Source organism: Nyctereutes procyonoides, unplaced genomic scaffold (genome assembly GCF_905146905.1).
Source record: "Nyctereutes procyonoides isolate TBG_1078 unplaced genomic scaffold, NYPRO_anot_genome, whole genome shotgun sequence".
In the NCBI taxonomy this organism is placed as follows: Eukaryota; Metazoa; Chordata; class Mammalia; order Carnivora; family Canidae; genus Nyctereutes; species Nyctereutes procyonoides.
Window position 1 is genome coordinate 23,091,910 of NW_026575049.1, and position 15,351 is coordinate 23,107,260.

Here is a 15,351-nt window from a genome sequence, read left to right on the forward strand (position 1 = left end):
GGAAGCTCAAAGGCCGCAGACAGGCGGTCCCCTCAAATGAGTGCTTATTTAGAAGTCCTCTGGACGGAGGCCCAGAAAACCAGCATGTTAAAAGGATAAATAGTCTCGGAGCGCCGGACAAAGTCTGGGCCGAGGGGGAGGGGCCCGGGCCCAGGGAAAGGTTAAGCCTCAGACAATGGGCGCCGTCTGAACTAACCAGGGCCGCTCCTTTGAGTCGTGAGAAGAGCTATTTTCTTGTTTAAAGCCTTAAAGAGCTATTAAGTTGGGCAAATCACTGGTAAAACAGCTGGAAACCTAAGTAGCAATTTAAACAGCCCACGGCCCTTCCATCCCGAGGTGGAATCCGCGGGCCCGGGCCCTACATTGTCTGGACTAAGAGGATTGAGCGGCCCTCTCCCGCCGCGGGCTCTTCATTGAACAAATCCACGATTTCGGCTCTCCTCCTCCTCCCCTCTCCCCCTTTCTTTTCCAGGGAGCAGACGAAACTCTGATTTTCACTCCTTTCTCTCGCAGCCCGGAGTCCGCCCACCCCACTCTTCCTTTATGCGCCCGGAGCGAGAGCCTCGGGGAGCACCCCCACCCCCCCTCCACCCCCCACCCCCTCACCCCTCCACCCTGCACCAACGGGCCCGTAAATAAAACAGGTTTCATTGATCAACTTCAAAAAAGTCTTCGGCTGGGCGGGGTGGGGGTGGGGGTGGGGGTGGGGGCGGCGGAGGCTGCGAGGACCCTGCGCACCGAATCCGCTTCTGTGCCCCCTGGGGCGCGATTCCGCAGCGCCCCCACCCCCACCATTCACCCTCCGTGGACAGAAAGGAGGGCTGAGTTGCTTTAAATGCTTTATTTTTCTTTAATCTCCCCACAAATAAAACTTGGGACCAACCAAACGGAGCTCTGGCCTGAAAGCGATCCCCCCAGGGAAATGCGACCACCAGCTTCCAGCTTCTGTAGCATCCATTCCAGAAACATCCAAGCCCCCCACCCCCTCCAGTCGCCCCACCCCCAGAGCCCTCCAGGGGAGGGATCCAGACCCAGTCATGATCATGTGTGGCCCACCCGCAGCACACCCCCACTGAGGGATGAGACCCTAGAGCCCACAGCTGAATCCCTGTCTTCAGCAAAGACTCTGAGCACCTACTACGTGCAGGGCATCTCTACTGATTCATTTTATTGTTACGGGTTTTTGGTTGTTGATCGCAAAAGCAAGGAATGGCGATTGCAGGACTCTTCCGTGACAGGTATGGGTACACAGCTGAGGGTAAAAGTTCCCACTGGGGCCCTTCTAACCCCACTCCAGGGAGGAAACTGCTATTTAACGTTCAGATGTCGCTTTTTGAGACTTCTTCTTCTTCTTCTTTTGAGACTTCTTTAGGCACACACAGGCACACACAGGCAGAGAGCTGATTTTTAATTGTGCTTTTGCAAACACAGCTCCCCAAGCCGATCCTGTTTTTAAACTTGCTTTTGTTACAGTGTAGCAGGAACGTTTTCTCCAGAAGCTTTTCAATAGTTGCATATTAATATTCTGTTGTGTCCGTGTTATGATTTACTCAGCCATTTCCGGACTGAAAGCTGTTTAGATTGTTTTCCAGTTTTCTTTATCTTATAGTAAGTATTTCTGTAGATTCCTGAATGTGCAACTGTTGTCTCAAAGGTTGTTGCATTTTTTTTTCCTTTTTAACAACAACAGTTGGATGAATTTGCACAATACATGCTAATCTTAACTATTCAGTTCTGTACATTTTACACAGGTATATATGTGCGTGATCCCACCCAGACCAAGACATAAAACACTTGCAACACCCCCAGGAGTCTCCTTTGTGTGCCCTCCCAGTCAATCCCCCACCCTAGAGATGAGGAAGGAGCTAAGCCCTCCATGAATGCTGCTCCAATTTACCTCCCATAGCAGTGTTCTGGACTGCCCGTCTCCCAAAAACCTCTTCAGCACTGGGTGTTATTGACCTTTGTCTTTTTTGCCAATCCCCTTGACCTAGTGACCTCTTTGATGGGAGTGGAGCCAGACTTCTTTTTCTCCAGCAGTACCCTCTGCTTTAGAAATTCTTCCTCTGTAAATTGCCAATTCACATTTGCACATTTACTCTGGTCCCTCAAGAATTCATTCTCTTGGCCACCTGGAAGCTTGGGATGGGTCTGAGCTCCGTCCCCTTCCCGCACTCAACTTCACATTTCCAAATTCTTTACCCTGTTAGCTGAAGAATAGTTTAAGTGTCCACCCATGTTTGCTCCTGGGTACGCACCCTGCAGTGTTTTTACCCTGAAACACCTTGGCCATGTCCACTTAGCTTCTCTGGGCCTCAGTTTCACCATCTAGGAAATGGAGATAGTCACACCTTGTGGCAAGGGTGTTTAGGGACGGAAGTGAGGTTGTGACCAGCTGGGGGTATGGAGAATTTGGTGAATGGTAGCAGCTGGAAAGGTGACCAGCTCCAGCCTTTACCAGATTTTCCTAGCCCTTCCTCTGGGTTCAAAATGGAGCCCCTGGATTGGATTCCTGTTGCCAAAAGGCAAAGAACGACTGGGGATCTAGAGGCTCCAAGGTCCACAGTGGTGAGGACCCCAAAGTTTACTTGAAACCAGGTTTTTCAAACCCTTGTGGTCAAAAAGGGCCTATGCTGTTCTTTAAAAAATGTCCCGAAGAAGCTTAATAGGTGCCTTATGTTTAAAATAAAGGAGGTGAGGGAATGTGGTCAAATCAATATGAAGCAAAAGCATAGGACATCTCTGCTGCAGGATCTCCTAGAGCCCTTAATAAAGGCTGACAGCTAGGGCGGTTCTCCAAGAAGACAAGATGTGATTAAAGTGAGGTAGTTCCCAAGTGGATCTGCCCCTGGACTCCCCAGAGTAGCGGGCTTTTGCTTTCAGAGAGAACCACCTGCAAAGAAGACTCAGGATAGGGTTAAACAAACGCCTTAACCCTATTCACAGCGTCCTACCCAGGCCAGAGGGATCTTTCCAGAACACAAATCTGCCAGGCCATTCCCTTGCCTAGAGCCCTCCCATAGCCCCCCACAACCTTCAGGATGAAATCAGACCAGAGTGGCCTTCCTTGTCCACGCCTTTGCCTCTATGCCTACAGAAATATGTGCAGTTGTCTCTGTTTCTCAGGATGTTTTGCACCTGTTCCTCCGTTTGGAATGCTCTTCAGTCACCAGCCACCTGCGAAACTCCTATTCATCCTACAGAACCTGAATTACCTCTTTGGTGAAATTTTACCCTCACACATGCCCTCTTCCCCATCCCACCAGGCCTGCTGATTTGGTACCTCCCTCCTCTACCTTAAAACTGCCCCTTGGACAAGCCCCAAGTATCTCTCTCAGGGGTAACTATCTACTTATTTCTGTCCCTGACTGGAGTCTGAAGTCCCGCAGGACAGAAACTGTGCCAAGAACAGTGCTCAGCATAGCTCAGCTCTGCTCAGCTCAGCAAGAACTGTGGGTAGAACGTCTCCCAAACAAAAGCACAGTGATTTCATAGTAGTGGTTTGAGGATGTGACTTTCTTCTCACTGGAAGAAATTGGAAAGAATTGAAATCAATCTCACTGGACTGATTATCTAGCACCAAAAACCCAAAAAGGAAGGTAAAGCCCAGTCCCTGGTTTGACCAGAAATGGACTGCCAAAAATGCCACTGTCCCCTAGGCTCAAAGGAGGTGGCGTTCTTCCGCAGGTCCTTCTTGAGAGGAAGAAGACAGCTTCCCTTTTCCTCTCCCGACACCCTTGATGGGTAGCGTTCTCCCCACTGTCCAAGGCCTAGTATCAATGCCACCTCCTCCAAACAGCCCTCCTGGAGGCACACAGTAGGTTCTCAGCACAGGTTGGGTTTTTTTCTCCTTACTTCTCTCCTAGAGCAGATATCTGCGGTGCCCCTTTGGAAACTCCCCAGCCTCCTACAGCCTGCAGTCTGGTGGGTTCATCAGACAAGGCTTCCAGCCCACCGTGCCCAAGTTGGGCACGTGGCCCCAGCTTCACCCTCTAGACTCACTCCTGGGAACCTGAATCTTGACACAAAGGCAGAGACCTCTGAAGCCAATTCATCCTGGGCTGGAGAGCAGGGCCCTAGTTCCTACTGCCTGAACCCTTAAGCTGCCTTGTCCTGTTCCTTCTGAGGCCTGTGTTTTAGGTCGCCGCTTATTTTTCAAAGGTGCCCCCCTTCTTGCAATAGGTCTCGTGTACTGTAAGTTATCCAGACTCACATTCTGTTACTTGCAACCGTGCTCCTCATCTGCAAGCCATGCTCCTCATCCGACCCAGATTGGCACCCCCCCTACTCTTCTTTACATATGTTTCTTGGCACTCTAGCCTATCTAAAATTTATATTAGTATTTATTGAGTGCCAGCTGTATGCCAACAACCATGCCAGGAACTTTATATGTGTCATCCCGTCTCTCCCTCACTGGGCCCCCGTGATGAGAGCTTTTTATTCCCGCTTCACATATGGCGAAGCTGAAGTTCAGAGAGGCTAAGGAATTTCCTTGAGGGCACACAGTCAGTTACATAGTTGTTTCCATCCCGGTCTAAAACCGTTCAATTGGCCCATTGCAAGAGACCTACAGTATAGCAGAGAGTAGCAAGGGTGGATTTGGGAAGCAGGGCCCTCTGGCTGGAGTCTTGGCTGCTTCCTGCAACATTCATGTGCCAGAGCCTCCCTCTCCAGCCAGAGCTGATCAGAGCAGAGGCCACGTCTCTTCCTGTGTCTCTAGCATCAGGCATCCTTTCTTTCCAAATGAAAGGCATCTTCCTCCATCTCTGTTGAGCACTAGCATAACTGAGTAGCTCTTTTTTCTAACAATTTAGATGGGACTAACACAGCTTGGGGTTGGGGGCGGTGGCAGTGAGGCAGGTACTTAATTTTCTTGGACTTAGTTTCTCCATCTGCAAAATGGAGGTTATGAAACTCCTGATCTCAGCCTTTGACTATGAGGATCAAACAAGATGATGGGTGTGAATGAGTCTGGTAAGCTGTAAAGTCCTGCACAAACGCCCATTGTCACTATCAGCATGACCTGCCCTGTGAGACTAGTTACCAAAGAGCTCAGCTGACCTTGGGGGCAGAGCCAGAGAGCCCAGGTCCCCTGGTCAAGGCCTCTCAGACCAATTTTCTTCACTCCCCCAACATTCCTGAGAGATAAGACTGCCAGGCAAGAATGCCATAATGGCTCATTGTACATGGGCGGTCGCAGCCATCTGCAGCCCGGCGTGGGTGGTTGTGGGAGACCTTTATCGTGGTCACACAAGCCCCTCCTCCTTTGTGTTAGGGACATTCTTGAATTGAACTAGACCAGGTCTGGGACCAGAGAAGGGCTAGCACCTGTCATTAAATAGTCAACTGGGGTGAGAGCCCCGAGGGTGGGAAAGCTGTAGGTCTCTGGATGGAGAGCCCTTGACTTCTTTTTGGACCCTAGGAGACCCACCCTGGGATGTCGCTGACCAGCATCAGTGCCTCCTGACCATATATCACCGCTGCCACCAATCAGCCCAAAGAAAATGTTTGAGGGGAGTCCAGAGACATACTTACTCTCTGGGCCTCCTCTGCTAGACCATTGCTGGGCACTGCTTGTCAGAAGGGAGAGAAGGGGACTAGTGATCCCCTAATTCACCAATGGGGTCTTCGCTCTGTACCTAGAATTAAGGATCCTACTCTTTCCGCAGCGGTGAGGCTCTTGCCAGGCTTCCTGATGGTTCTGCTTCCTTGGAGAACTGTATGGTCTTGGGTTTTGAGAGTTGCTTACAGCTCAGGCAGGTAGCATCTTGGGCAGCAGCCCAGGGAAGAGTGTTGGGCAGTGACCCCAAAGGACAGAAGAGATTGAAGATATGGAGAGGGGTCCACAGGTTCAAGAGACACTGAGGAGGTGAAAATTGGCAGGTCATGGTAACACCTTTCTGAGAAGTAAATTGGCAATAGATATAAGGAGACAAAATCTGTTGATTCCCTTCTACCCAGTTATTCCACTTCCAGGTTTATTTCAGAGTGATGATCAGAGACACAGGCAAAGACTTAGGTACAAGGATGCTCCACTCAGTGTTGCTTATAACAGCAAGCAATCGGAATCAGCTTAAACCGGCCTAGTATGTTATGGTGCATCCTTGCAACAGAATACTATTTAGCCAGTTTTAATGCTCATGATTCTGGATGAAATGAGAGACAACAGGTTGTAAACCTGTGTGTGTGGAATGAAACTGAGAAAACATGCTGAGCAAAAGAAGTCTGACGAGAGAGTACCTCCTGTGCACAATTCCATTTTTACAAAGTTCTAGAACAGGTGAGACTAATCCATAGTCAAAGACATCAGAGCTGTGGGGTTGCCTGAGTCAGGGGGTTAGGGCAATCGATGGGAAGGGCAAGTAGGGATTTGGGGAGTGTGGTAAATGTTCTTTATTTTGATTGTGGTGGAAATTACACAGGTGTGTACGTTCATCAAAACTCACTGAATGGAGCAGCATCTGTGGGATATTCTGGCAGTTTCTCAAAAATTAAACATAGCATTAACATATGATCCAGCAATTCCACTTCTAGGTAAATCTCTGGAAGATCTGAAAACAGGGACCCAAACCAATATTTGCACATCTATGTTCGTAGCAGCATTATTCATGGTAGTCAAAGGTAGAAACATCCCAAATGTCTAGCCACAGAAGAACAGGTAAACAAAATGTGCTATCTATATGGAAAAAAAAATCATTCAGCCTTAAAAAGGAATTAAATTCTGATCATAATACAATACAGATGAATCTTGAAAACTTATGCTAAGTAAAAAATGCCAGACACAAAAGGACCAGTATTGAATGATTCCACTTACATAAGGGACCAAAATCATAGAGACAGAAAGTAGGTGGTGGGTGTCGGAGTCCAGGGAGAGGGCAGAATGGGAAGTTAGTGTTTAATGGAGACAGATTTGAAGAAGATGAAAAAGTTCTGGAGATAGATGATGATGAGGGTTGAACAAGGTAAATACACTTAATGACACTGAACTGCAAAATTAAAAATGGTCGAAATGGTAAATTTTATGTTATGTATGTTTCACTACAAAAAAAATTTTAACTCAACAAACCATGCACTTAAACCGGCACATTTTCTTTTAGGTAAAGTATGCCTGTATAAAAATAATTTGAATAAAAATTTAAAACAGGGACGCCCGGTGACTCAGTGGTTGGGCGTCTGCCTTCAGCCCAGGGCGTGATCCTGGAGGCCCAGGATCGAGTCCCACATCGGGCTCCCTGCATGGAGCCTGCTTCTCCCTCTGCCTGTGTCTCTGCCTCTCTCTCTCTCTCTCTCTCTCTCTCTCTCTCTCTGTCTCTCATGAATAAATAAATAATTTTTTAAAAAATTTTAAAACAAACACAGGGGTCGGAAAAATATGCTGTATGTGTAACATGATCTTAATTTTGTTTTTTATTTTTATTTTTATTTTTTTTAATTTTGTTTTTTAAATGTTTTTAAATGCCCACAGAAAAAGGACTGAAAGGAATCGAGCAAAAGATTAATTATCATCCTCTCTGGGTCTTTCCTGCATTGAACAGATATAACTCTTAACATGAAAAAAAGTGTTAATTTTAGGTAAAAGTTTGTTCCTGCGCAAATCAGCTCTTTGCCAGGCATGTGGTGAGAACACACTTGTGCCTGCATCTGAAGCATTCCCAACCCTGCACCTCTCCCACAATGCTGTTTAAATATTGCTGGCAGGTCATCCTGGTCAGGGACTCAGAGGGAGCTCCACTGTAGTTTAAAAAAAAAAAAAATCCTGGGACGCCTGGTTGGCTCAGCGGTTAAGCATCTGCCTTCAGCTCAGGGTGTGATCCTGGAGACTCAGGATCGAGTCCTGTATTGGGCTCCCTGCATGGGAGCCTCTCTCTCTGTGTCTCTCATGAATAAATAAATAAAATCTTTAAATTAAATAAATTCTAAGAGAATTTAAATATCAAGTCCACTCCATGACTTTCTGAGACAAACTTCTCATCCTGACATAGTGGCTCTTTTTGAGATCTAGGTCCTCATATCAGCTCCTGGGAAAGAGCTTCGCTGACTGCCCCCCTGACTGCCTACAGTGCACCCACCCCACTGTCAGCTGTATTCCACCACCTGGCCTCAGCTCTCCGCATAGCCCTCATCACTATCTTAGGTTTTTCTGGTTTCTGGTTTCTTGTTGTCTGCCTCCTTCACACGGATGGTGAGCTCCATGAGGGCTGGCATCCAGCCTGGCCTGCTCACTGCTGTGTTCCCAAGACCGAGAACAGTGTCTGGCACAAAGCAAGTGTTCAGTAAGCAACCTTTGAATGACTGAACTATCTGGCCACTGTGTGTTCAATACCGACTCTGTACCCGGGACTTTGAGCGTGATCTTAGGAGCTTCTCAAGCCTACTCTGTGAGGTAGGTATCCTTGGTTTTGCCAATGAAGATTCTGAGTCACAGAGAGGTGCTGTGGCTTACTCAAGGCCACACAGCAAGTAACCGACAGCATGGATTCAGGTCCTGATCTGCCAATGCCCTGCTCTTCCCTCTACTCTACCACTGATCATCTAAGATTATAGGTCAGAGGGAGGGCCAAGGAACCCTGGACAGGGAATCAGGAGCCCACAGCTTCCTCTCATCCTGATTCTGATTGACTGGGTGACCAAGGGCAACATTTCCCACTCACTAATTCATTCATTCATTCATTCATTCATCCATTTATTCATTTCTGTGTGGCCTTGGGCAAGTGACTTAACCTCTCTGGGCTACACTCCACACCAGCAAATGAAGATAATAGCCCTTACCTCATCTGGTGATTGTGGAATTACATGAATTAATACATGTCAAGTGTTCAGAACAGGGCCTGGATGTGTCATTTGTCAATGGTGTCCATTCCAACCCCCATGCATTGATTAAGCAGGACTCTTTTGGCTTCAAGAGACAGAAACCAACATAATTGTCTTAAGAGCAGAAGGGATGACTCAACCAGGGCCTCAAACACTGTTGGGTCCCTCCATTCCCCTCCCCTCTCCTTCTCTCTCTCTTCTCTTTCCCTCCTCATCTCTCTCCTCTGGTGGATCCATTCTCTCAGGCCAGCTGTCTACCCCATGGCAGAACCACAGTGACCAGCAGTGCTGGACATCCATCCTTACTGCTCCATCCCCACATAGGAAGTAGACACATCCACCAGCCCATGTAGAGACTCCCAGAGAAGGACTGTGATTGTCTTGGCTTAGTCACAAGTCCTTGACCAGACCAATTATGTGGCTGGGGGCACGGGATACAAGGACTGGCCCATCCTGAGTCACCTGTTCACAGTTGGGTCTTGGGTCCGGAAAGGACACTAGAAGACCAAAGTCTAACTAACCTGCTTATCTTGACCTAAGGAGGAGACAGATCTATCAACCAATAAATTCCAGATCTCAAAGCTGAACTAGTACCCATGTGAGGGATCATGAGGGCCAAAGAGCCTCAGGTCTCACCCACTCGGAGCCACTGAGGATGGTGGTCTGACCAGCTTCCCTATGGGGCACAGAGGATGGAGATGGCCAGGAGAAAGTGAGTAGCTGGATTTACTCTCCAAAGCCATGAGCCAAACGGCGCAACTCTGAGGACGGGGCATCTGGGTCAGGAAGGGCATTGGTAGAGGAGGGAAGGGAACAGGCTGTGGCTCAGAGGTGTGAGGTAGCATGGAATGGAGGGAAAGCATGACAGTCTACCAGGCAGAGGGTTGAGGATGAACAGGTCTGCAGGGCCCCATCTCCTGGGGTCTTGGGTAGAGGTTATCCTGTAGGCAGCAAGGAGGGAGTGGGGAGGTCAGGTCGGCCTTTGGGGAGCTGATTCCAGCTAGCCTGGAGGGATGAGTTTGAGCCTCTGTGGGATCACTTGGGTGAGAGCTGGTGTTGTCTCCACAAAGCCAGTGGCTGAAGGGATTGTGAGGAGAGATCACGAATACAGAGCTGACAGGACTTGATGTGGGCAGTGAGGAGAGAAGACAGGTGCCACTCCAGGGACAGGGAGTCCTGAGGGGACATGACCTGGCCAGGGGGATTAGAGGGGCCTGAGGGGGGCAGCAGGTCTGTGAGGCTGGGCCTCAGTTTCTTTACCTGTAAAATGAGGAGTGTGGGCTGGGCTACCTCTGGGATTCATTTGCATGGGCTGTGTAGTGTGCAAGTGAGTCATACAACCCCTCGCTTTCCACTTCTACACAACCCCCTCCCAAAAGTGAGGTGCCAGGGCACCTGGGGGGCTCAGAGGTTGAGCATCTGCCTTCGACTCAGGTCATGAACCCAGGGTCCTGGAATCAAGTCCTACATTGAGATCCCTGCAGGGAGCCTGCTTCTCCCTCTCCCTGTGTCTCTGCCTCTCTCTGTGTGTCTCTCATGAATAAATAAAATCTTAATTTTAAAAAGTGAGGTACTGCCATCCTACATGGGGATAAAATATTTTTGCACCTGTTAGAAAGATGAGAGAACATAAAATTGGTTGGTACCTAAAATCAGTCCCACGAATTATAAACTGTTACAGTCTGGCCACTAAGCAAAATCCAGTTTTCTCAATATCAAAGCTAAAAAAGTAAAACTTTGTGCCTTACAGAGAGGGGAACCCTAATGCCCTTCGAGCCTTTGAGAGGGTTTTACTAGCAGGTAATGGTTAAGAGCATGTCTTCGGGAGTCATGCAGACCTCAGTTCAGATCCTACCTCTGCCGTTTGCTAGTTCTGTGGTCCCAGACAAGTGGTCTGAATCTCTGTTTTCTTAGGTGTTGGAGTGGGGGCGATGACAGTGTTGGCCTCTCGGATGAAATGACACAAAGCACAGGACGTCTGAGCACAGTGCCAGGTACTCAGGGACTCTATATACATGGTAGCTTTAGTAACACGTAGGAGAGGAGGCAGCAGGGAGGTCAGGATATGTACGCTGTGTGCCCAAGCTCAGATGGGTCATTTCAGAGGAGTCTCTGGACCTGGAAATGAGATGCCCAAGGTCCTGGGGGCTGAGACCCTCATTTAATAGCTGGGGGCTCGAACCAAAAAACCCAACTGTGGGGCCCAGGGTCATGGAGGGATTGCAAGAAAGATTCTCCTTGAAGGTCTAAAGAAGGGTGCAACACAAGGGCGCCTTAGTCAGAGTCAGACTCTTGATTCCAGCTCAGGTCATGATCTCAGGGTTGTGAGATCGAGCCCTGTATTGGGCTTTACGTTGGGCATGGAGCCTGCTTAAGAGTCTTTCTCTCCCTCTCCCTCTGCTCCTCCCTCTCTCTCTATTAAAAAAAAGTGTGCAACACGAGCAGGGATTATTATGAAACCCCATTTTTTAATAAGAAGGAAAACAAAGCCTCTAAAAGTTGTGGAATGACATTTTATGCTTGTAGAGGACTTTATTTTCTCAAACAGCTTTCACAACTGTGATTCATCGAGAGACTTCTTCTCGAGGAAATTTTCTTTTTAAAGGAAGGTATTCTTGGGGAGCCTGGGTGGCTCAGTCAGTGAAGTGTCTGCCTTCAGCTCACGTCATGATCCCGGGGTCCGGGGAGGGAGGCTCGCATCTGGCTCCTCCTGCAGCAGCTTCTCCCTCTCCTTCAGGCCCTCTCCCCCTGCCGCCTCTCCCTTACTTGTGTTCTCACTTGCTCAGCTCTCTGTCAAATAAATAAATAAATACTCTTAAAAAATAATAATAAAGTAAGGTATTCTTTTGCTGAGGACTGGGGTCAGTAGGAACACCCAGGGCGTAGAGGCTGTGTGTGCTGAAAGGAAGGCTCCTCGGCCTCCTCTCTTCCTGGGACTTCTATGAGGCGTCACCAGGGGGAGCCAAAGGGCCCCAGAGGATGGCGGTCCTGCCAGCCTACCCCATAGGGCAGAGAGGATGGGGCCAGGAGGGTGTGGGCAGCTGGATTCACTCCCCGAAACCCCACCAGATAGCCAACGAATTTCGACCCACTCCCTGGAGTGGTGTGAATTCTTAGTTAAGTGATGTCTGTCTTCTTTCTATGTTTGTTCATTCAACAATCATTTTTTAGGCCCCAGCTGGGAGCTGTGGCCCTGGATGCAGATGGGGTGTGAGCCCCACCTTCAGGAACCCCCAGTTTGGGAAGAGGCAGACGGGAAGCCCAAGGTGAGCCAGACTCTGCTGGGGCAGCCCCCAGGTGTGGGGGCACCCAGAGGAGGCCCTACGCCTGGCTACAGGACAGGAGTTGAGGGTGTAGGCAGAGGAGAAGGGGGGAGCTTTGTGAAGAAGGACATGAAGGGTGCTCCTGGCAAAGGGAGGCACAAAGGTGAAGGCCAAGGGGTGTGGGAACAGGATGTCTCTGGGGCCCTGCTCTCCCGTGGTGACATGAGGCTGGCACTGCCGTGGGTGCCTTGTTAGCTACACAAAGCATTCCGGGCTTGCTTGGAAGGTGATGGGCAACCATGAAGTGTTCCCTCCCAAAATGACAGTGGGAGTCATCCCTGAGCCTCCAGTCTCCTGACTGTTTCCAGAAGCTCTGAGGTACCCCTTGCTGGAGTCCAGGCATACATGTTCTCACCCCACCAGGCAGGCCCGCCTCACAGATGCCACCATCTCTGTGGGCAGTTTTCCACCATGTCACCATCCCACATGCCCAGTGCTTTACAGTTTTTAAGGTACTTCGAGGACATTGACCCCTTGATCCTCACCTTCTTCAGTGGACCTCAGCACATTCTCTTGAGCATCAGGAAAATCTCCTTCTTATACTTTGTGCCCAACTCTGGCATCTAGGATGCTTCCCTGACCACCCCAGGAGCAGAAGTAACCACCTGTTTCTCTGCCACCACCTTTCATGCATTTGTGGGAACTTACAAGTGTGTCCTTTCTCCATCTGTCCCCATCCCACCCTGTCTCCTGTTCCCTGGCTCCTCTGCACAGACCACGATGTCTTCCTGAAAGGAACAATGTTTTGTCCATCTGCACACCTTCCTGGGGGCAGGCTGGGGACAAGAACTTAGTATGAGTGAGAGCGGTCCCCAGATTGTGGGGACCACAGTCTGAGAAAAGCTGTCACCCTGTGCCCATTCTCCCCTTGATCAAGAGGCACAGAGCCTGCTGCCATCAAGCTTGGGAGGCACCTGGCCAGGTGTGAGGTGCCCCCAATGCACAGGCACTTAAAAAAACATTGTTTCTAGTCAGGTGGAGCCCTCCAAAAGGATCTCACCCTCAAACTCACATTGCTTGCCCTTGCTACTGATGGGCAGGATAATGTGTGTTTCTAAGTGAGATTTCTCCCCCCGAAACCCAAAACCACACAATTGGGAGGAGGACAAAATAAAGCCTATAAGATAAGGGAGAGGGTCTCCCAAATTAAGCTACCAGCTAGAAGGAAATGTCTGAAGTGATGAGGCTAAGGCTTAGAGGAATCCGAGAGTAGTACCTCCTTTGCCTCTTCTTCCTGGACAGCCATAGCTGGTACACCACGTTGGGGACCCTCTGCCTCAGCCACTAGGCCAGTGCCACGAGTTACTTGTGATATGAAGTCAGATTGGGAGTATGGGTGGCTGGACACAGATTTAACTTTCCAGAACTGCAGTGATTTTCTACAGAAGGCCATGTGAGTGTGTGTGCAGGAATGTGCATCTGTGAGGATGTGTATGACTGTGTGTGTGTATGTGTGAGCATGTGTCTGTATGCCTGAGGGTGTGTGTTGGGGGTGTGTGTGTGAGAGCATGTGTCTGTATGCCTGAGGGTGTATTGGGGGGAGTGTGAGAGCATGTGTCTGTGTGCCTGATGGGGTGTGTTGGGAAGGGAGTGTGTGTGTGTGTGTGTGTGTGTGTGTGTGTGTGTGTGTGTTGGGGGCAGGGAAGGGAGCTGGGGTGGAAAGGAAAGCTAGGCGCAGACCCAGGCGGGCAGAAGGGACAAAAAGAGGAAAGTCTTGTCTTTGAGTTAGGCCTGGAGCGCAGGAGAAGAAAAAAGGAGCTCTTATTGGTGGTTGTCAAGGAGATGGGCCTTGGGGTTTGCTGAACTTTCTTTCCTTAAAGCGTCCTGCCTGGGGCTGAGAGGGGCCATTTATTTCCAGCTGTGCCTCCCGGGCAGGGGTCTGGGTCCAGGCCCAAAGACCAACTGGTGTCAGGTGTAGATCCCAGGCCAGGCCAGAGCAGCGCTGGGGTGGAAGGACTGTGATGCTCCTCCAGCCCCCAGCCCATCACCTGCCTACCTGGTGCTGTCCTGCGGAGCCCCCGGCCCTGAATACTCAGGGCATCGAACTTGGCTGGCTAAGAGGTCAGCCGGCAGGTGGGCTGCCCTGGCCAGGACTGACTGCGAAGTGGCATCGTCCCTCAGGGAGCTTTCCAGATAGATGCCATCCTGGGGCTGTCCTCTGACAAGCACACTTAAGAGCCATTGTCTTTTGGGGAGTGGTAAAAAAAAGTTCATTTGTTTTGAATTTCTGTTTTTTATTTTTTAATTAAAGATTTTATTTATTTATTAATGAGAGACATACAGAGAGAGGCAGAGACACAGGCAGAGAAGAAGCAGGCTCCATGCAGGGAGCCCGATGCGAGTCTCAGTCCCGGGACTCGGGGGTCACGCCCTAAGCCAGAGGCAGGCGCTAGACCACTGAGCCACCCGGGGATCCCCTGAACTTCTGTTTTTAATCCATCCCCATGATCTCTTCTTTTCTGGCCCGTCCACCGCTGCATCGCCCCGCTGGGCACACAGTAGGGCCTCAACAAGCATTTACCGGCTGCATGAGGGCACACTTCTGCTTTGAGCGGTTCCATTTCTTTGGCTCCAAGTGGATGTCTCCGGGCCTGTCTCGACCTCCGAGGGCGGGTGGGCAGGCTCCCTCCTCTCCCCGGAGCGTGCGAGCCGGGGCGGGGGCGGTGGGAGCGCTGCCCCCCCAGGGGCGGTCGCCCTCGACGACGGGGGCACTGGGGTGGGCGCGGGGGTCGAGGGAGGGAGCAGCCTCGGAGCGAGCCGCAGCCGAGCGGAGACGGTGCAGCCCGCGGCCGCAGCAGGCGCCCCGGCCCCCACCTCGCAACCTGCCGCCCGCCCCGAGGGGAGGGGGCGCCCCCGACGCCCCGGACGCCCGCCCCGCCCCCGCGGGGGGGCCGGCGCCCATTGGCCGGCGGCGCGCGGAGCCCCGCCCCCTGCAGGCGCGGGCCAATGAGAACGCGGCTGTCAGCTCGTCAGCCGCGCCGGCTGGGAGGCTGGGAGCCCGAGCGGTGGCCGAGGAGCCAGCAGCCAGGAGCGCTCGGCGAGCGGCGGGTCGGAGGGGTCCCCGCGCCCCGCACGCCCGCACGCCCGGCCGGCCCGGCGAGGCTCGCAGCGAGCATGGGCGCGGCGGCCGTGCGCTGGCACTTGTGCGTGCTGCTCGCCCTGGGCGCGCGCGGGCGGCTGGCGGGGGGCAGCGGGCTCCCAGGTAAGCCCGGGGGCG

The 15,351-nt window shown here is 51.0% G+C and overlaps 1 protein-coding gene across 2 annotated transcripts in view; it reads left to right on the forward strand.

Moving 5' to 3' along the window:
* Positions 1–15,201: 15,201 nt before the first annotated feature.
* SCUBE1 (signal peptide, CUB domain and EGF like domain containing 1) overlaps positions 15,202–15,351 on the forward strand; it is a 142,629-nt gene continuing 142,479 nt past the window's right edge. For both annotated transcript variants that reach the window (XM_055328942.1, XM_055328943.1), the window contains exon 1: positions 15,202–15,336. In XM_055328942.1, coding sequence (XP_055184917.1) covers positions 15,249–15,336 — 88 coding nt within the window. In that variant the 5' untranslated portion in view covers positions 15,202–15,248. The remainder of the gene's footprint in view (positions 15,337–15,351) is intronic.